The 22,285-nt window shown below is 38.1% G+C and overlaps 1 protein-coding gene across 1 annotated transcript in view; it reads right to left on the bottom strand.

The window, feature by feature from the left end:
• The window catches only part of EDARADD (EDAR associated via death domain), an 82,978-nt gene extending 63,121 nt beyond the window's left edge, over window positions 1-19,857 (bottom strand). Inside the window, 3 exon segments of the mRNA XM_072647550.1 lie at window positions 2,727-2,785; window positions 19,580-19,634; window positions 19,636-19,857. Of these exon segments, the coding sequence (XP_072503651.1) occupies window positions 2,727-2,785; window positions 19,580-19,634; window positions 19,636-19,857 (336 nt within the window).
• Window positions 19,858-22,285: the final 2,428 nt, after the last annotated feature.

Genomic DNA, 22,285 nt, shown 5'->3' with positions numbered 1-22,285 from the left:
TGAGCATGGAGTATATTAAAGAGAGGTATGAAACTGGCCTGACCTGACCAGAGTGCAAGGAGGCTACTTTCGTGTGTGTGTGTGTGTGTGTGTGTGTGTGTGTGTGTGTGTGTGTGTGAAGTGCAATGAGAAATAAAGTGAGATAGGTAGGCAGAGGAAAAATCATGGATAACTTTCAAATGTCAGGTCCTCCATAGGAATTTCACTATATGTGACACTAAAGATTTCCAGAGGGAGGAATCATAAAGTCAGATTAGTCTGGTAGAAGTGTGCAGGGCATACTGTATGAGAAACTGATGTGAGGAAGACCAACTAGGAGACTACCATGGTAGGATTAGGGCAAGTGGTGACAGCAATAAGAATGAAAAGAGGATCTTGGAAATATTTTTAAGCTATAACAGGATCTGAAAAATTGGATGAAAGTAGGATCAGAGGTGTCAAACGCACAGATTATGGGCAGCATGAGTCTTACTACACTCATAAATGCAGCTTACATCAGATGAAAATGTAACTGGAAAATATTTAACAAAATAAATAAAAATGCAATAAAACATAGGTAATGTTAATGTATGGTTTTCTAAGTTAACATGCATCCCACAGGGATCCTTATGTATGGTTTAACGGCTCTCCTTTCTATTTAAGTTTAATATCACTGGACAAGATAATAATAATAGTTTAATTCATCAGAGATGAATCCAAGTTTTCTAGCCTGACACTATAAGAATACTGATACCACTGACATTCTGCTGTCTATTTTTAAAAAAAAAGCATTCATTCTGTAGTCTACTTTTTATAAGAGGCAAGTAACTAGCAAGCAAAATGCTATTGGGTTTATCTTTAAACATCTTCTAAAACCCCAAATAAAATAAAACTATTTCCTTGGTTACATCACATGATCAGTATATATTCAACCTCATTTCCTACCCTTCTGTATCTCTTATACTAAATAATGTTAACTGATAAGCCTTAGAAATGGCAAGCTCCTTAAAAATGCATTCTGAATCATCAAGGAAAGATTAAATTATGTTTGGTTTAGTTCAGTGCTAAGGATATTTTATAGTATAATTATTTTTTGAAAACTTACAATCCAAATGTGGCCTGTGGTAAACCTGAATTTACCAGAGTTACTTAAACAGAATACCCCATTCTTTAACTAATGCTAATATTTGCTGTCTATTATAATCATAGTTAGAAACAAATTAACTTTCTCAAAGGCATTTGTTATATTCCCTTTCATGCCCATGTATTAGAGACAGTGTAGTAAAGTCAAAAGAATATCAGATTTGGAGTCAGAAAACATGCAATTTATGTTTCTCATCAGGCATATATTAGCTATGTGACCTTGGTCAACTTGCTTAACTTTTCCAAGCCTTAATTTCCTTCCTCACTTGTAAAATGGAGATAATTGTACTAAGACTACTTACCTCAGAATATTGTTAGGCCCAAAGGAGATATTTAAAAAACAACAAAATCTTTGTTACACTCAGTCAATTAAAAAGCATTTATTAAATGCTTACTACATACACTGTACTAAGGGCTGGGGGATAGAAAGGTAAAACTAAAGCCGTTCCCCTCCTCAAAGAGCTTATATTCTAATAATAGGAAACAAATGTAAGCAATCTTAATGTTTCTGTTAATATTTCATTTTCAATACCCAAGCAGGGATAGTAAGAGTATTATTATCCAAATATTAAAACATGGATTCATCAACAAAAAGTTATTTCCTTCTAAAGTCTCTAGGAAAAAAAAACAGTTCAGTATTTATAAGGTAGGGGGTTGGTTGAATAAACCCATCAAATCACACTAACCCATTCAACGTAGTTCCAGAGCATGTGTTATAGAAGTCACAAGCAAAATTTAACAAAAAGTCGTAATGAGGGCTGGGTAACTGAACAGGTGCCAACTTGGGAGAGGTAAATTTCATCCTTGATTTAAAGTGGACTATAGACTTCTGTCACCATGACACGTTTTCCTCCATTGTTTCTTGTTTCTGTGTAGACAGGCACCAGGAGGAACTGAGGCAAAGAGGTATTGGGCCAGTGAAGTTTGCAACAAGAGGGAAAGAAAAAAGCTGTCCCTACTTGTCTCACAGATGTATCTATAGTTGGACTCTTCTCAAGCACACCTTCCTTCCCCTCCAAAATCCTTGAAAACACCAAAAATATTCACTAGGGTAGGAATTCCTAACTTGAGATCTGTAAAGCTGTTTAAATTTTTAAAAAAATATTTCAATATAATTGGTTTTCTTTATAATTTCATAATTTTTTAATCTTCTGTATTTAAGAACATTATCCTAAAGAGAGGTCATAGACTTTGCACGACTTCTAGAGGGGTCCATGACACAAAAAAGATTAAGAACCCTTTGTCTAGGAGCTCATCATAGCTATCTTTCCCTCCTCTCCGCCTCCTTTCACCTTCTCCCCCAAAGTGAATTTGTCTCAGGTAATAGGATTTCTAGATACATCTCTGTTTATAACTTTGTATACACACACACACACACATATTGCATATACTACAGTTAATTATTTCCTGCATGTGGGCACAGTTCTGTTGTAAATCTTGAGGGGGAAAATGTCTACTCTATCACAAAGTTTATCTTATTTGATGAGATGTTCATCTCAGAAAAATATCACTTTATGTTTCCTGATGCATTTGGTTAAGTACTGAATAATGAGCCAGTCGAAATCAAATGACATATTTCCATGTAAACAAAAATGAGAACATACCATTTTAAAAGATAAAGTGCTAGGATCAGTATCTTCTACTGGTTCTCTTGTAGCATGATCTGTAAAAAATAAATAAGCAAAATGAAATTTACTTTCTGATAATGATTTTCAAGTTGATATAAGACCTGAATCACATTTTTTAAACCACTTTTTTTTTTCCTTCTGGGAGATTTCATGGCAAGGTACATATTTAAAGCCTGAAAGACCAGGGTTCAAATCTTGCTTTTCACAAGTACAGGCTCTATGACCTGGGACAAGCAACTTTTAAGGCCTCTAGGAAACTTTCTAAGGCTATAAATATTGAAGAAAGTGTTAACCTGCATTGGTAGATGGAACTTCCTCACCCGGGAATTTCCTGTACTCATGAAATCCCAGGCCTTTCTCCTATCTACCCTTTAAAAACTACTTTTATGAGAATTTTAAATTTCCTCTTATTCAGCTTTTTTGGGCCATTTCTTTTGGAACATTTGGCTAACTGAAGCCTGTTTCCTGTTAATATTAACCTCACCTAACTAAAACCTGACTCATGGAATTACAGTATTAAGGAAAGACTTTTTACACCCCTGAGATGAGGCCAAAGGAAAGGAAGAAGGAAATATGGTATTTATGAAATTTTTAAGCCTTCCCAAGCAGATTAAGCTAATTTTATTTGTGGAAGAATTTCCCTTACGTTAAACTTCTGCTTATCTTTGTGACATGTAAATTTCTTCCTCTCAATTAGCCTACTCTGACTTCTTTAAAATGTAGCCTTGTAATTTTAAGTGTAGGATTTTGCAGATTCACTATTTAAATCAGTCTGTTTACTAATTTGTTTAATTCAGTTTGTTCAGTCTTAGATGAAGGAAATATGAGATAACAAATCTCTTTTACTAGGCAGGGTGACCTTTATGGATATAAAAATTTTTATATGTTAAAAAATTGTTTCTCTGACATAATTTTCTCCAAAACGACTTTGTCAGGAACTCCAATCTTTGTTCAGGGCTATTCTTCTGTCTCTGGAATCTATTCTTAAGCATAATAAAGCTTAGATTTTTAATCTCTATAATTTCTGCATTATGACAGATTTATTTGGCAGTGGTAACCTATTACACAAACTCAAAGGGGAAAGAGTTTCCCCATAACATTAAGTTAGATTTTTAAAAAATTGGTAAAAAAAATTTTTTTAGGACAGGCTACTGATTAAAAACTCCTACAATTCTACAGATAATTAAACATAACTATGTATTTTTGGGATATGTAGATGCATACATATTGTATATAGAGAAATATACTTGTTACTGTTTGAAGATAGATTACATGCTGGATATGGATTTTAAATCCTGGTAGATGCTGAATTTGGATAGCTAATTTGCAATGTAGAGAACACTTGACCTGGAGTCAGGGAGACCTGAGTTCAAATCTGGCTCCAAACACTAGCTGTGTCACCCTGAACAAGTCATTTAACCCTGTTTGACTCAGTTTCTTCATCTGTAAAATGAACTAGAGAACGAAATGGTACACCATTCCAGTATCTCTGCCGAGAAAACCCCAAATGAGCTGGACATGATTGAAATGACTAAACCAGAACAACAAAAAATGGGAATTTAAGGTTAAACCTGTGCCTCCTTATTCTGAACCTGCCTTATTTCTCTGTAGCAATCTTTCAACATTCACAAAAATTAATTAAGATGCTAACTGTACAAGATTTTTATTAGGAATTCTACAAAATTAAAAAGGATACTTTATCTGCCTATAAACTTTTCAATTCAATTAATTTCACACATACTTATTAAGTACATACTAGGTGCCAGAGGCACTGTGGTAGGAGCTGGAAGTAGAAAGATGAAAAATACTACAGCTTTTTTCTCTCAAGAAATTTACAGTCTAGTGGGGTTGGGATGGAATGGAGATGACTACAAGAACCTGTGTGACAGATGATAGAATGCAATAAGGACAAAGGAAGGATCTAGAGAAAGTTGAGGCTGGAGGGGATCACTTTGGAAAGAGAGATTAGGAAAGGCTTCTAGGAGGGTATTGCATCTGAGATAAACCTTGAAGGAAGAAGAAGAAAAGGATTTCAATGAGGGAAAATGTATAAGCAGTACATTCTGAGGGGCAGGAGAGCACAAGATAACACTAAGGGACAGCTGGTGGAACGTAGAGGGTGTGAAGGGTGTAGACTAAAACAAGGCCGGAAATGTCTGCCTTATTGGAGTCAGCCCTTAGTGGTGCCAGGTTGTGGAGTCTTAAATGTCAGGCAAAGGACACACACGTAATGCTGTCTGCACTTTCTCAATTCCCTGGTTTCTCAACACACTACTCAACTGAACTTGCTCCCTCTAAGGTTATTAATGATCTCTAAACTGCTAAGTTTGTCAGGCTTTTCTCATCCTCTTTTAGCCTCACTGCAGCTTTTGATACAATTGACCACATTCTCCTTCTAGCATTCTCTTTCTCCATCGGTCTCTTCTGGTTCTTCTCATACCTTTTTGACCATACCTCGTCAATATCCTTAGATGAACCATTATCTCTCACTTGTGTCTTTAGCATAGATATTCCCCAGAGATCTACTCTGAGATATCTCTCTCATTCTCTTGTTTTCTTACCCAGACCAAGAATACTCATTCAGAATTCTCTACTTTTATCAACTGGTATCACCATTCAATTCTGGAAACTAAAGTACAATGTCCAGCAAGATAAGATGAGTCTTCTTGATTCCTGGTCTAGTGCTCTATCCACAGTGCCACCTAGCTATTCCTTGCCTTGAGGGTAGTGTCTGTAATTGTATTTTCAGCTTTGAAATCAGTAGGCACTTATGCATTTGCTGAATTTATTAAACTTCGTCACTAAAGGTTTCATAAGGGGCAGAGGGAAGGGCTGTATGTGACATAGTCAGACTTGTGGTCCTAGATTATCTATTAAGAGAAGAGACCACATGGTCAGCTACATATTGAAAGATACAAAAAGATCTGTAGTGGGTGATTTTTTTTCTTTTTTTGGCTTTCCTTTCCATTATTTTGTATTTTCTCTGATGTATTTGTTATGATGATAGAAAGAAAGCAAGGACATGGGCAGGACATCAAGGCAGATTAAGCCAAAGCAAATTATGATATAGGCCAAGTTAGTATTGGATCTCAGTCCTTCTATTCCCATTATCATCCTATGTTGCTTTTGTCCTCTGTGACTGAGCTCCTTGAAAAAGCTATCTACAATAGATGCTTCCACTTTCTCTCTTCTCATTCTCTTCATAATTCCTTACATCCAACTTCTGACTTTATTGTCCCACTGAAATGGCTCTCTCCAAAGTTACAGATGATCTCTTAGTTGCCAAAGCCGATGGTCTTTTCTCAATTCTCTCAAATACAGGTATGATGTAATTTTTACAATTATTGTTAGATATGCATCTTATTAGACCATTAGCTCCCTGAGGGTAGGAGCTGTGTGTTATGGAAAGGGCTCTGTGAGTTACAAGGAGGAATATTAGGAAACACTTTATGGAGAAGATGGAATTTGAGCTGGAGTTTAAAGAATAGGTAGGAATTCATCAGGTAGCAAAGGGGAGTAAAGATATTCCAGTCATAAAAAAAATAGTTTGAGAGAAGGTAGAGGGACAGAAAAGATAGAGACATAGTCCAAGATGGCTAGGCATAAAGAATATGGAAGAAAATAATACGAAATAAGACTAGAAAAATAGAGCAATTCCAGATCGATTCTATGTGGCCCTGAATGCCAGGAAAAGGAATTGGAACTAAACTCTACAGGCATTAGGGAGCCACAAAAAACCTTCAGTTTAGAATTAAATAACCAAAAGTCTATATAAGGAAGATATGTGGAAGAGGCATGAAGAACGAGTGAAAGACAAGAGAGTAGAAGCAGAAATCGTGTTACAAAACTATTGTAGTAGTTCCGGGTTGAAGTAGAGGGGTTATGGGGGCCTAGGCCAGAGCAATGGTAGTAGGAATAGAGAAGTGGGGAGATATGCGTGGGATGTTACAAATATAGAACTGTCGGTCAGTCAACGAGAATTTTTAAGCACCTATTATATGTCCTGGCACTGTGCTACGTGCTATGGACACAAAGAAAGGCAAAAAACCAGTCTCTGCTCTTGAGGAGTTCAAAATCTAGGTAAAGACAACCTGAGACCAACTATGAATGAACATACACACACATATATATGTACATAATATACATATACACTTATATGTATGTATGTGTATATATGTGTGTGCATGTGTATATGTATGAATATACATGTGTATATGTGTGTGTGTATGTATATGATAAATTGGAGGGCAATTTCAGAGGGAAGGCACTAAGATTAAAGAGGACTGGGAAAGGCTTCTTGCTGAAGGGATGACTTTAGCTGAGACTTGAAGAAAGCTAGGGAATCCAGAAGCCAGAGATGAGGAGGGAGAGAGTTCTAGGAATGGGGGACAGCTAGAGAAAACACTAGGAGTCAGAGACAGTGTGTTTTGTGCAAGTAACATCAAGGAAGTCAGTGTCATGGTATCAAAGAATATATGGTGGGGAGTAAGGTATAAGAAGACTGGAAAGGGAGGAAAGGGGGGAGATGATGGAGGGCTTTTGTGAACACATGGGACTTTGTAGTTTATTGGTTAAGAGAAGTGAAGGAAGGGTTGAAGATAACCCCAAAGTTTCAGACATGGGAGATTAAGTGAATCACAGATCATAAAGGTGCTATCAGTTATCTTTGAAAGATAATAGAGAATTGAAGAAGGAAAAAGAACAGTGTTTGGTTAATGAAGATTTAGAAAGGAAAGCACTTATCACAAAGTCTTCTACCATCATAACATGGCTCCATAAAAAGCTGGTGATGACAGACTACTTTCTTTTATGACACATTTATTAGATAAGATCAGGGGAATGAAGTTCACGTAAATACACCTGAATTTCTGCAAACTGCAAAAATAAGACAAAGTGTCTTATGCTAGAGAACCAAGATGGCTGAGGATGAAGGAAGCAATGCTGTTGAGCTCTCACCCACAATTTCTAACCCTAAATGTTCACCAGCCCTGATAAAGAAATCCAGAAAAAAATCACAGTGGGTTCTTTGTCTGGCCCAGGTCAGCATATGGAGATGGAGAGGTCTGCAGACACTAGAGACAGAATCAAGATAGGCGCACACAGTGAAGAGAACACTCCAGTGTCTATGGAGAGGCTGTACACTAGCCCCAAAGAGGGTCCCTGACCCACACTAAGAGACCCCCAGATCCATATCAGGGTACTTTGATGAAAACTGGGGCAATAACTTTGTTGCCCACTACCATGCTGGGTGATCCAGGATGAAGTGAAAAGGGGATGTGTGAACAGATTGGGGAGGGCCTAGGTTGCGTACTGAGAAAGGAGACCTCAGGTGCAAAGCAGGATCTTATTTCCAGCATATAGCCCAGTCTACAGAGGAACGACTAAGGCAAGAAAGTCAGACCAAAGAGGAGCCTACAATTCTGCCACTTTGAACCAACAGAGCTTTCCAACTGACTGGTAGGGGAGGAGTCCAGCATTAGTCAACTCAAACACAGTTCAGAAACATGAAGAGCTTAGAGAAAGGAGTCAATGATCGGATTTTGCGCTGGATCAAACCCTTTGGGAACACTGAAAGTTTGAAAGTCCCCAGCCTGGAATAACACAATTCTCAAAACCCAAAGAGAGCAGCAACAGAACCAGCTAACACCTTCCATCCAGAAGTGCTACACAGCCCAGCCATAATATTGGGTGTGAAATCAGGACACAGAATGGAAGAATGGGCAGACAAAAAAACCCCACAACATAATGAACTACTAGGGCAACAGTTTGGCTCAAGAAACAAACACAGAAAAAGAGAGTGACTCCAGCAAAAACCTCAGGAAAAAAAAAACACAGCTAGGGCATAAACTCAACAAGATTTCCTGGAAAAGAAGCAAGAGGTAAAGAAAAAAGTCTACAAATGGTTGGATTTTTTTTTCTTTTTGTAATAAATGGAATGTGAGTACTTGAGAAAAAAATGAGAAAAGAAATGAGAGCTATGGAAGAAAGAACTGGAAGGAGAATTAACATAACAGCACAAAAGATAAAACAAAACAAAACAAACTCTTTCCAATTTCCCAAGCAACAAACTCTCTGAAAATTTGATTGGAGCAAACAGAAGCCAATGACTCCATGAGGCAACAAGAAATGCTAAAACAAAATCAAAAGACTGAGAAAAAATGGCAGAAAATATAAAGGAATCCATAGAAAAAACAATTGACCTATTAAACAGACCGAAGAGAAAAGTTTAAGAATCATTGGACTATCTGAATACGATGACCAAAATAACAGCCCAGACATTATATTTCAAGAAATCTTAAAAGACAAAGGCCCAAATTTCTTAGAACCAGAGATCAAAGTGGAAATTGAAAGAAACCCCAGAAACATCAAAACCAAAATCCAGAGCTAACTAGTTAAAGGAAAAATAGTGCAAGCAGCCCCCAAAAAAAGAACTGAGAAAGTACTGAGGAACCACAGGATCACACGCAACCATCACTATAAAGCAGCAGAGAATTTGGAATATGATATCCAAGAAGTAAAAGGATATAGGGTTAAAGCCAAGAATAACTTACCCAGCAAAACTAAGTATAATACCACGAAGAAAAAAAATGGATCTTTAATGAAACAGAGGAATTCCAAGTGTTCCAGGTGAAAAAACCAGAGCTGCAGAGAAACTTTAAAATTCAAACACAGGAGTGAAAAGGTAAACAGATAAAAGACTAAACAAGGACAAGCTTACATTCAAATATGGGGAGATGATACATATGTCCCCTCTGAACCCTTGTCATCATTAGGGTTCATAGAGATATTTCAATTAGACAAGACCTGGGAATGGTTCTGTTATATCTCGATGATCTTTAGAAAAGAATGGTAAGAGAGGGAAAGAGAAATACACCAGGGGTGAGAGTGAATATGGAGAGAAAGGAAAGGAAAGTTAGAGAAAATTATCTCATATGATTAGGATGTACAAGTAGACATTTACACAAACAAGGATGGGGAGGAATGGAATGACTGACATTTGAACTTCACTCTTACTTGAATTGGTCGAAAGAGGGAAGAACACACACACACACACACACACACACACACACACACACTTGCATAAGCACATGCCTGTATGCCACAGAGTTGGGTACAAAAGTCCATTTCACTCAACAGAAAAGTGGCAGGGAAAGGTGATAGGGGAATTAGAGGAAGGATAGATTAAGGGAGGGATTAGCCCTAAGCGAAACAATCTCAAAAGATATATAAAAATATTTATAACTCTTTTTGAGATGGCAAAGAATGGGAATCTGAGGGAATATCCATAAATTAGAGAATAGATTAACAAGTTATGGGATATAAATGTGATGGAATATTACTGTGCTGAACTCTTATCAGAGTAATGACCAACCAGACTTTCAGAAGGCTAATGCTGAAACATACTACTCACCTCCTGACAGAGAGGTGAAAGGACTCGGAATACAGAATGAGACAAATTTTTTTTGGACATGGCCAGTGTGGAAATTTGTTCCCCCTTGTTTGTAATGACTTCGTTTCTCTTGTGTTGTCAACTGCAGAAGGAGAGGGGGTTGAAGTGGGAGGGTGGGAAGGCAGGTGGGAAAACTGACAAAAATATTTTTTTAAAAAAGCAAATAAAACTGGAGGGTAGCAGTATAAAACTAGATGAACACTAAGGTACCTTCTTTAAAAAAAAGTTAATTTAGAACCTAACCAGTTTAAATGCCTGCACCCAACACTCATGAATGAGCTTGTGTCAATTTAGAAGGAAGTCTCTAATGGAGTGCCCCCAAGGCTCTACCTTTGACCCTGTGCTGTTTAACAAATGACTTGCATGAAAGTGTGAAAGACATACTTAGAATAAGCGGCATTTTTATGGTGTTTTAAAATTTGCAAAGCACTTCAGATACATCATTTGAGCTTTATAGCAATTCTGTGATTTAGGTTCTGTACAGGTATTATGCTTATTTTACAGATGAGAAAGCTGAGAATCAGACAGATTGTGTTTGTCCTTTGCTGTCGAAGAAGACCATGCCATCAGAGAAATCATGACATGACTTGTACTTGACTTTGTTTTTCGAGTGAGGGACAGCTGTGCAGGTCACCAGTCTCACTTCTCCTCCAGAGCCATCTGAATCCAGTGATCAGATATTCATCAGGATGACTAGAAATGACCCAGGGTGAGGCAACTGGGGTTAAGTGACTTGCCCAAGGTCACATAACTAGTAAGTGTCAAACTCCCCTATGGTCACATAGCTGGTAGGTGTTTAAAGGATGGGTTCAAATTCAGTTCTTCATTCCTGAATCCATCATTCAGTCTCTACACTGTACTGTCTTTCCTATGCTTCTTCTCATCTTTGCTGATGAGATGAGCGACAGTATGGCAAAGAGAATAGAGAACTGGTCTCAAAGTCAGGAAGACCTGGATTTAAGCCCTGCCTCAGACATATATCTTCTATGTGACACTAGACAAGGAACTTAACCTTTTATTGCTCTAGGCAATTTTTTCTTGGAGCTCATCAGGGTTAAATGACTTGCCCTAGGCTCACAAAGCTAGTAAGTGAGGCTGGATTTGAACTCAGATCCTCCCAACTCCAGGGCCAGTGCTCTATCCACTTGCTGCCTCCTAACTGCTCCACTAGGCAACTCTTTTTAAGACTAAAAATTGGAGAAAAATTGTCAGTCTGCTTTGGTTGAAGGAGTTTTCTTACCCAGAAGTTCCCTATAGCAATGAAATAACACATCTAGTTCCTATCTCTAATATGCTGCGATATAGCAAATCTATTATATGACTGGGTCAGCTTTCAAAGAGATCTCAACCAACCAGAGCCAAACCTAATAAGATATAATTTAATGGGAATAAATGCAAAGGCCTATTCTTGGCTTCAAAAACTCATAAGTACAATATGGGGAAAGTGGGGCCAGGCAATAAATAATACTAGCAGTTTTAATAAACTCAACATAAGTCAATAGTTTAACATAGCCAAAAAAGCTAAAGTGATTTTAGACTTTGAAATCCAAAGGCATAATGTCCACATGAAGGGATAGTCCTATGGTATCTTTTCCTGGTCAAAATATGTCTTAAAGCATTATGTTTGGTTTTGGGTCCCATATAATAAGAAGGATATTGACATACTGGAGTGGTTCCAGATGACAACAGACAGGGGAAAAGAGACCATGCCATACAATGACTTGTTGAAGCAACAGAAGTTTTCCCTGATCAGAGAAGATTGATTTAGGAGAATCATGACAGTTTCATTCTAGCATTTGAAGAGTATGTGGAAGAGAAATTAGGATTCAGTGAACAGTTAGGATGAAAGTTGCAGAGAAGCTGATTTTGGCTTGATGTAAGGAAAAACTTCCTAAGAAACAGAGGCCTAAAAGAAGAATGAGTGGCCTCAAAAGGTAATCACTGGTGGCCATTTTACATCTCATCCTAACATTTGATACAATTGAGCGCCTTTCTCTACTGCATATTTTCTCTTCTCTTGGCTAATGTCGCATTTCTTTCTTTGAAATTTTCTTTTCTTCTTGTTGCCCCCTCAAGCTGGGTAATCCAGAAAACCTCTCCTTAGCTTTCTTGTTTGTCTGTCTGTCTCACCCAGCCCCTTTGGCATTCTCCTGTACTGCCACACCATCAATTACCACCTCTGTAAATTGCTGCTGAATTTCTATCTTTAGAACTAAAATCCAGGTTTGCATCTCCAACTTCGTGAAGCAGGGGTGGGAAATGTAGACTCAAGGCCACACATGGCCCTCCAGAACCTCAAGTTTAGCCTTTTGGCTGAATCCAAACTTCACAAAACAAATCTCCAGGATTCATTTGTTTGGATTCAGTCAAAAGGCCACACTTGAGGTTTTGGCCAGATTACAGGGAGCCAAGGAGAATCAGTGATGAGGAAACGGAAGCATTAGGGATAGTCACATTTTTCAAGTTGAATCATTTGTTGGTTCCATGCCAAATAATCTGATGCCTTTTCCACGTGGAGCTAGAAAAATCTGAGAGAAGACAGTAGATACATCAAGTCAATGTATAAAATGTGTGCCTCTAAGAGTAAATGCTAGATCACAAATTACTCAAAGTAGATTCAAAGAACTACACCTAGCTTGCTTCTTTCAGAGCAAATGCAGTTAAGCAGGAGAATGACTAGATGCTTTCAAGCAACACTGTGTGCCATAAGCCAAAATCATGGCTCTTTGAGCTTTCTAGTGAAGAATTAAAGGTGATTCTTTGAACATGTGATTGCAGAATCTATTTTCTGGGCACCATGGATTTTCTTTTGATCTAGAGCTGTGTCCATTACTGGTTATAAAGAACTCCTGAAATCTTGAATTATATCCATGATCACAATCATCTCCAAAGCAAGGAGAGATGGATATGCCAACCAAACCCATTGTTTGATTCATCTCACTCTTAAGTAGAAGTATATTGCAGTTTCTTGAAATGGCTCTGCACATGACAATTCTCAGAAGGAGGTGCAGATTGAAAGAAAGAAAGGCATTGAGATAAAGAAATAAGACTCTAACTTTGATTTCTCTGGCACCTATGCAGCCAGTATTTCACAGATTTAAAGGTGTCACTCAGTAGTTTGCTGAATACTCAAGAGGATCAAACTGGAGGGAGAGGAAGAGAAGAAAGGGGGAGGAGACACATAACAAAGAGACATGAAAGAAAGACCTGGACAAGGGGAACATATTCAAGTGAGGAAAAGAAAACATAAAAAGCAGAGACAGAAAAAGAGGAAATAAGTAATGTAAGAAGGCCAAAATTAAGTGTTCTCTCTGTCTAGCAGGTCCAGAATAAGGGTATGGTTGGCTAGGGAAGGGAGTTGGAGAGAAGGGGAGCTTCTGGTAGGGTGTATTTTTTCTGTTCTAATGGTTGGTGAAAATAGTAAACAGCAGGAGGGGGAGCCAAGATGGCAAAGAGAAGCCAGGAAGCTGCTTCTCTAGGAAACTCTCCCTAGTTTCTCTCAGAAACAATGTTAAATCAAGGCTCTAAACAGATACTAGAGAGCTAGAACCCACAAAAAGATAGAGTGAAACAATTTTCCAGCTTAAGATAACTTATAAGAACTTCAGGAAAAGTCTGTCTCACTTGGGTAAAAGGGAAGCATAGTCCAGTGCAGGCAGGGTCCAGGCAAGCCAGTGGACAAATGGAAAAGGTTATTCCTCAAAAATTAGAATTGGGCTAATGACTCTATGAGACATCAAGAATCAGTCAAACAAAGTCAAAAGAATGAAAAAATAGAAGAAAATGTAAAATAGCTCATTGGAAAAACAATAGGCCTGGAAAACAGATCCAGGAGAGATAATTTAAGAATTATTGGACTACCTGAAAGCCATGATCCAAAAATGAGCCAGGACAGCATCTTTCAAGAAATTATCAAGGAAAGCTGCTGTGATATTCTAGAACCACAGAATAAAATAGTCATTGAAAGAACACACCAATCACTTCCTGAAAGAGATCCCAAAATGAAAACTCAAAGGAATATTGTAGCCAAATTACAGAATTATCAGGTCAAAGAGAAAGCAATCAAAAAAAATAATTTAAATATTGTGGAGACACAGTCAATATTACATAGGCCTTAGCAGCTTCTACACTAAAGAGATGGAAGGGTTGGAATACTCCAGAAAGCAAAGGGGCTTGGATTACAACCAAGAATCAACTGCCTAGAAAAAATTGAGCATAATCTTTCAGGGGAAAAGATGGACATAGGAAATAGGGGGCTTTCAATCGTTTCTGATGAAAAGACCAGAGCTGAACAGAAAATTTGATGTTCAAATACAAGACTTAAGAGAATCATAAGAAGGTAAACAGGAATGGAAAAAAAAAACCAGGTTATTTGATAAGGTTAAACTGTTTATATTCCTACAGGGGAAGAAAATACTTGTAACTCTTGAGAACTGTATCTCAAAGGAAAAATAAATTGAGGGAATAAAAATAGGCAATGAGGAAACTATTGAAGAACATTGAGGAAACAATGATAGAAAACTATCACTCTTCGCAGACGATGTGATGATATACTTAGAGAATCCTAGAGTCAACTAAAAAATTGCTTGAAACAATTAATTTTAACAAATTTGTGAGATATAAAACAAACTCGCATAAATCATCAGTATTTCTATATATTGTCAACAAAGCCCAGCAACAAGAGATAGAAAGAAAAATTCCACTTAAAATAACTGGAGATAATATAAAAAATTTGGGAGTCCATCTGCCAAGACAAACCTAGGAACTATATGAATACAATCACAAAACACTTTTCACACAAATAAAGTCAGATCTAAACAATTGGAAAAACATCAATTGCTCATGGGTAGTCTAAGCTAATATAATGAAAATAACAACTCTACCTAAATTAATTTACTTATTCAGTGCCATACCAATCAAACTACCAAAAATAATTTTATGGAGCTAGATAAAATAATAGCAAAATTCATCTGGAAGAATGAAAGGTCAAAAATATCAAGGGAATTGATGAAAAAAAATGCAAAGGAAGGTGACCTAGCTATACTAGATCTAAAATTATATTACAAAGTAGCAATTATTAAAACTATTTGGTACTGGCTAAGAAATAGAATGGTAGATCAGTGAAATAGGTACACAAGACACAGCAATAAATGGCTATAGTAATCTACTGCTTGATAAACCCAAAGACTCCAGCTTTCAGGACAAGAATTCACTATTTGACAAAAACTGCTGGGAAAACTGGGAAATAATATAGCAGAAACTAGGAATAGACAGATCAACATCTCACACCCTATACCAAGATAAGGCTGAAATGGGTACATGATTTAGACAAAAAGAGTGATGTCATAAGCAAATTAGGAGGACAAGTAATAGTTTACGCATCAAATCTACGGAGAAGGGAAGAATTTATGCCAAACAAGAGACAAAGAACACTATGAAATGCAAAATGGATAATTTTTATTATGTTAAATTAAACAGGTTTTGCACAAACAAAACTAAGGGAACTAAGATTAGAAGGAAAGCAGAAAGCTGGGAAATAATTTTTACAGCCAGTGTTTCAGATAAAGGCCTCATTTCTAAAATAAATAGAGAACTGAGTCAAATTTATAAGAATACAAATCATTCCCCAACTGATAAATGGTCAAAGGATATGAACAAGCAACTTTCAAATGAAGAAATTAAAACTATCTAGAGTCGTATGAAAAAATGCTCCAAATCAATATTGATTAGAGAAATGCAAATTAGAACAATTCTAACTCATACCTACCATATTAGCTAATATGACAGAAAAGGAAAATGATAAATGTTGGAGAAGATGAGGGAAAATTGGAACACGAAGGCATTGTTGGTCAAGCTGTGAGCTGATCCAACCATTCTGGGAGAGCAATTTGGAACTATGGCCAAAGGGCTGTAAAACTGTGCATACCCTTTGACCTAACAATATACCACTACTAGGTCTGTATCCCAAAGAGATCATAAAAAAAGGAAAAGGAACCATATGTATAAAAATATTTATAGCAGCTCTTTTTGTGGTGGCCAAGAATTGGAAATTGAGGGGATGCCCATCAATTGGGGAATGGCTCAACAAGTTGTGGTATATGAATGTAATGGAATACTCTTGTTCTCTATGAGATGATGGACAGGTGGATTTCAGAAAAACCTGGAAAGATTCAGATGAACTGATAGTGAGTGAAGTGAGTAGAATCAGAAGAACATTGTACACGTTAACAGCAACAGTGTTCAAAGATCAACGATAACACTTAGCTCTTCTCAGCAAAACGATGATCCAAGACAATTCCAGAAGACTAATGATGGAAAATGCTATCCACTTCCAGAGAAAGACCAATGGAGCCTGACTGCAGATTGAAGCATACTATTTTCACGTTTTTTGTTTTTTCTTTCTCATGGCTTTTCCCTTTTGTTCTGATTCTTCTTTCACAATATGATTGATATAGAAATACGTTTAACATGATGGTACATGTACAACCCTTTATCACATGGCTTGCTGTCTAGGGGAGAGGATAGGAAAGAGGAGAGGGAAAAATTTGGAACTCAAAGTCTTATCAAAATATCTTTATATATAATTGGAAAAAATAAAATACTATCAAGTGCAAAAAACAAACACAGTGGTGAGGAGTGAATGCAGGAGATAAAAGCTTCTGGCTTTGCCCTTACGTAGACATATTCTGGTATGATAGATAAACATAACTAACTGGATGGTAGATACAATAGTACAGGAAGCTTTTCCTAATGTTGACACCAGGTTTAGAGTGATAGGTACAGTAGGTACAGTTAAAACTAAAAGTTTAGTTTAGAAAAACTAAAATTTTAGTCTTAAATGTTAACACAAATGAAAGAATATAATTTCTAGTAGGATTGAAAATGGATCAGTAAATGCTATCACTCATATAAATCAGAGACCATTTCTTTATCATTAATTCAGATAAAATCAAAATTACATATTCTCTCCCTCTAGGAGAAAAATTCTGATTTGGTCAGGGTCATGCTGAATATTACTAACCGAGTTAGTGAGATAAATATAAAAACAAATTAGTTTCCTAATGGTTATATATGTCCTGGAGTTTTTTTATTTTGGAAAACCCAAAACTGACATGGGTTTTCTTAATGGAAAAAAATTATATTTTTTTATTCTACTTCTCATGTATATGTGTATATGTAGATATGTGTCTGTATCTGTCATGTAAAATATATAGATACACATATTTACTTTAAGTAATGAATCCAGTTAAAGTACTAACCCTGTTTTAAAAAAAGATACCAAAACAAGAATGTGTTTCTTTTGTCAGCTTGGTAGAGCTAGTGTTTAACTTTTCTATCTATTCTTCAGCTTCGAGTTATACCAAATTATTTAATACTATAGTATTATACTATAATACTATACTATATATTATATATATAATAATATACTATAATACTATAGTAGTGTACTGTGATTTCTTTATATAAATGAGGGAGTTACCATCCTGAAAATCACAGAAGTCTTAATGAAATATCAGAAAAAGGCATAACCATTAACTTTTTTTTTTTTTAGATAATCAGGACTAAGTAACTGGCTCAGGAACACAAAGTTAAAAAATGTCTGAGGCCAAATTTGAAATCAAGTCCTCTTGAGTTCAGGGCCTGTTCTCCATCCATCCACTGCACCATCCAGCTGCCTCACCATTAACACTGAATACTTTTTGGGGTACCAGGCATATAAACTAGATCCATTATCAAGCTTTAGAATTCAACAAAGATTAACAGGATGGAGGTTGAACCCCAAGAGTTGAGTGCTTAAATTTCTCTGATGGTACTCCTAGCATCAAGTACAAGAAGAGGGGAAAAAGAGATAATGATTGTGGAGGTAAGAAGGAGGAATCCAGGAAGTTAAGTGGGGACTCCTAAAGGATTAGTATGAGCATTAATAGCCTAAGAGCAGGCAAAAATCACCTAGCAGGACATGGCACTTGTGCCACTAAATTCTACATTTGGATATTCAAAAGATCAGGTCTCCACTCCAGGAGTTTCCATGATGTTTTATCTCCATTTCCTGCCTCTTTTCAAGGGAAAGGAGTGAATTGGAGGTGAGCGTTTTCTTCCATTTTTCTCTTTCCACTGCTTAATAATCAAAGACATTTTTGACAGTGACTGGCAAATAAAAGGCCCTTAATAAATACTTGTTTGCTACTCTAGGAAACTCCTCAAGGCACAGCACATTAACAAGTAGTTAAGTGGGTACTCTGATTTCAATTTTTGGTCCACTCTTCATCTCCATTTCTTAATGTCTTTTACCTTTTTTGTATCCCCAGCACTTAACACAGTCCCTCCCACAGAGTAGGTACTTAATAAGTGTTTATTGATGTACGGATTGGTTCAACGTAACAATATCTACAACTTCTGCCAAAGTTCAAATAACTAACTATGAAGCATACTCATTTCAAGTAATTACTTTTGGCTCTCTCTAAAGGGGTCAACCCCAGAAACTTCCAGAGAAACAGCACTGATACAGCCTGGACTCTGTAGAGAACAAGACCAAGAGGATGCCGTAGTATGTAATTGGGAGAGGTAGTGAGTTCATGGTGAGTTCAGTGGAAGGTTTTTGCTCGATTTCAGCATCAGAGGCAGTACACATATAGTAGAAAACATTCCGGTTAAGCCCACCATAGATATGAACTCACGGTGCGCTGCATTTCCCTTGCTTCTGTGCCTTTCACTGTATGCCCAGCCCTCAGCACAGTGACTGGCATATAGTAAGAGCTTAATAAATGATTAAGGATCCTGACTTGTTAAACTTTCTAGTAACTACAGTTGGGAATGACACATCTCACTTTCTCCACTCCTCATCCAACCCCCCCACTGTGGGACTAAGGTAGGAAGGGGGGGGGGAGGAGGAACTACACACTATGCAAGTGGGAAAGGTGGAAATAAGAGACGGAATCAAACGCTTAAACTGCTTTATGCCAGGCAGATTGGTTGGACGTGTTTCAACCTGGCATCTCCCGGTCCAGAACAAAAGCGACTGGGGCCAAGATATGGAAAGAGGGCAAGGAGCAAAGAAGACCGGGATGGGGAGTAGGGACTGGGGACGGGCAGGAGGAGAATCAGCCACTGCCCACCCTAGACCTTGTTTCTCAAGAGTTCGCAAACGACCACGGAGCCCCTCCTTGTACAGCAAGCACTGCTCCAAATGTGGCCCCGGGTGGGGAATGTGGGTGTGGGGGTGTGCCACGCTGGGTGCCCATCCCGCGCCTCCCCACGTCCGGGCAGCAGCTGAGACTCAATCCTCCTCCCTCACCTAGACCCAGAGGCCGGCCCTCCCGCACCGCTACCCGCCCCTCACCCGCAGGTGAGCGGACGCCCCACCTCAAGGTCCACTTACCTGTAAGCAGAGGGTCCTCCGCAGAAGCCATGGAAGCGGGGTGGGGGAGCAGCACCCAGTACCACCAGCTCGGGGCTGGGGAGCCCGCTGGAAAGTGGGGAAGCGTAGGCAAAGGGGGGCAGCGAAAGGAAAGAGGAAGGAAGACCGGGAAGGGTAAGGATGGAAATTCCAGCTTTCCCGGGTCGGTCTGATAAAAACAGCCCAACTCCTCCTTCTCCTTCTCCTCCTCCTGGTGTCTAGGCTGGCTTCTTCCTTGTCCTCACTTCCTGCTTGGGCATGAAGAGGAGCCCCCTCGGTGAGCGTCTCTAGCTCCCTCCCCTCGGAAGGTTCGGAGCTGGAGCGGGGGCTCCCCGCCGCTCGCCCTGCCCACCCCTCTGCCCGCTGAAGCCGCGAGGACCGATCCCGCGACTGCCCCAGCTAGCTGTAGCTCGGGACCGGGCTTCTGGAGTTGGACGGTGAACCAGATGATGAACCTTAGCTCACGGTAGCCGTAGTCCCACTATACCTAAGGCAGACCGCAGGGAACTTCACCGGATGCTACCCTAGGTAGGACCCCAGAGCTACCTGTGAACAGCAGGCGTGCTTTGGGATATATACGGTAGTCTGATATTTAAGCAATTTCCTGATCTTTATGTTGACGGGGTTCTGATGCATGATAGTACATGCTAATAATTTCTATTTTGACTTTTTTTCTTTTTTGCATTAGTCATTACCTGACCTCCCCCGGGGAAGTACTACAACAAAGAGAATGAAAAGATGATTCTCATGGCAAAACTCATTAGCAGTACCTAGGCTTTTTACTGAAATAGCTACTGTGAATTAGTGTGGAGAAGTTTAATTCTTATAAGAAAGCTTAGGATTTAATTTATGATGACGGCAGATCTGAAGGTGAAAGCGACTTCAGAGGGATCACAGATGAAGAAACAACTTCATGCTTAACATAGGTTAAAAGACTTACCCAAAGTCACACAGGTACAAAGGGTAACTGAGACTTAGGATTCCTTCCTAGTCAGTAAAGCCCTCCCTCCTCACCTCACCTCATGGAATTTTTTAGCTTTCTTCAAAGTTCAGCTCAAATGTCATCTCCTACATGAAGCCTAGCTTCATCTCCCCAATACAGATCCCAGTTGCTAATACCCTTCTGATGAAAATCACCTCGTATATATTCTGTATTAAATTTTCTACATACATGCTCTTTGAGGACACAGACTTATTTATTGACTTTTTATCCCCAACACCTAGCACATAGCATTTAATAAATATTTGCTGAATTGAATCAAATCAGTGTATTTTGGTCTGGATCTATGATTTTGTTGGTGTAGGGAACTCTTGGTGTGGAATTTTCCCATAACTTGTATTTTCAAAGTTGCCTGAGGTAGTAAGAACTTAGGTAATTTACCCTGGGTCACAAAAGCTAGTATGTATCAAAGGTCACAGACAAGACTTGAACTCAGATCTTCCTAAGTCCAAGATTGGCTGTATATCGGTTAAACCATGATGCTGAAAGGCATAGGTAGATAGAGAGACAGACACACATATTTATGTATATGTGCATATATATGTGAATGTATGTATAGAAGCTGTAGTAGTACATATGTATGTATGTACATAAAGAAGATATACTTAAATTAGTTATATTTCCAAGTATTCATAAAAGCCATTATTAATCACATAGCTTCCACACATATGTGGTGACATTGAAATAAGTAGAAGTTTGGCGGGATTGTAATATTCCCTAATTGCCATTCATATTTAGGAAGACAAGGATGAAATAGATTATTGGGTAATTTCTTGCCCTTTTCTACAAGAAATTGTTTACAAAGGATGCCCACTGCCTAAAAATGGGATTTGTACCATTTTTGTAGCAGCGCATGATATTGTTAATGTCACAGACTAAGTACATATTAATATCAATCACCTCATAAGCATTTATTAAACACTTAACCATGTTCTAGGCATTGACCATATCACCTGGTCTGATCAGCTCAAAAATAACCAGCAAATGACTGACATACCAAATGACTGACATACACGCTTGACATACCAGGGAGTGGCTCTCTCCTTAGCCCAGGCTGCTTTGTAGTCCTGAGTCCCATAGCACTCTTGAAGATGTCTTCTTAAGTCTCAGAACTCTGCCATGGATGCAACAATACATTAATCAAAGAGATGAGGCTTTAAAAATGGAAAAAATCCTCTGAGTAGGGAAATTAAAACAGCATAGATGAACCATCTCTGGGGAAACTGTGGGTGGGAAAACAAACTTCCTCTCCCTTTCCCCTATGAGGAAAGGGAAACTTTTTAAATCGGTATTTTCTATTGTTGAGTGGTTGGGGAGTTTGTGTTGTGGTTCTGCTTTTCTCATAAACGGGCTAATTTTTGAGATCAATCATCTGGAACTACTTCTAATCAACTCAGTAGATCTTGCATCAACACAACCTCAGGGGACTCCCAAAAACTTCTTTTGGTTGCCTTGACTCACAACTATAAATCTCTAAAAACAAAAATTTTGTAACTGGAACCTCAAACCTTGGACTAGAATTCACTTATTGATAAATAACTGATTCTTTATTATGTCAAGGAAAAACTGGTAAAGAGGGGATATATGACTTTTTTTTTAATGAAGGTTGGGTCAAGGATAAAGATTAGTATTTCCAGTTCCTTCTGATTCTTATTAACTTTCTTAGGTCTCAGTACCACCATTTAAAA

The sequence above is a fragment of the Notamacropus eugenii genome, chromosome 2, assembly GCF_028372415.1.
Source record: "Notamacropus eugenii isolate mMacEug1 chromosome 2, mMacEug1.pri_v2, whole genome shotgun sequence".
NCBI lineage: Eukaryota > Metazoa > Chordata > Mammalia > Diprotodontia > Macropodidae > Notamacropus > Notamacropus eugenii.
This window is presented reverse-complemented; position numbering and strand designations above follow the sequence as displayed.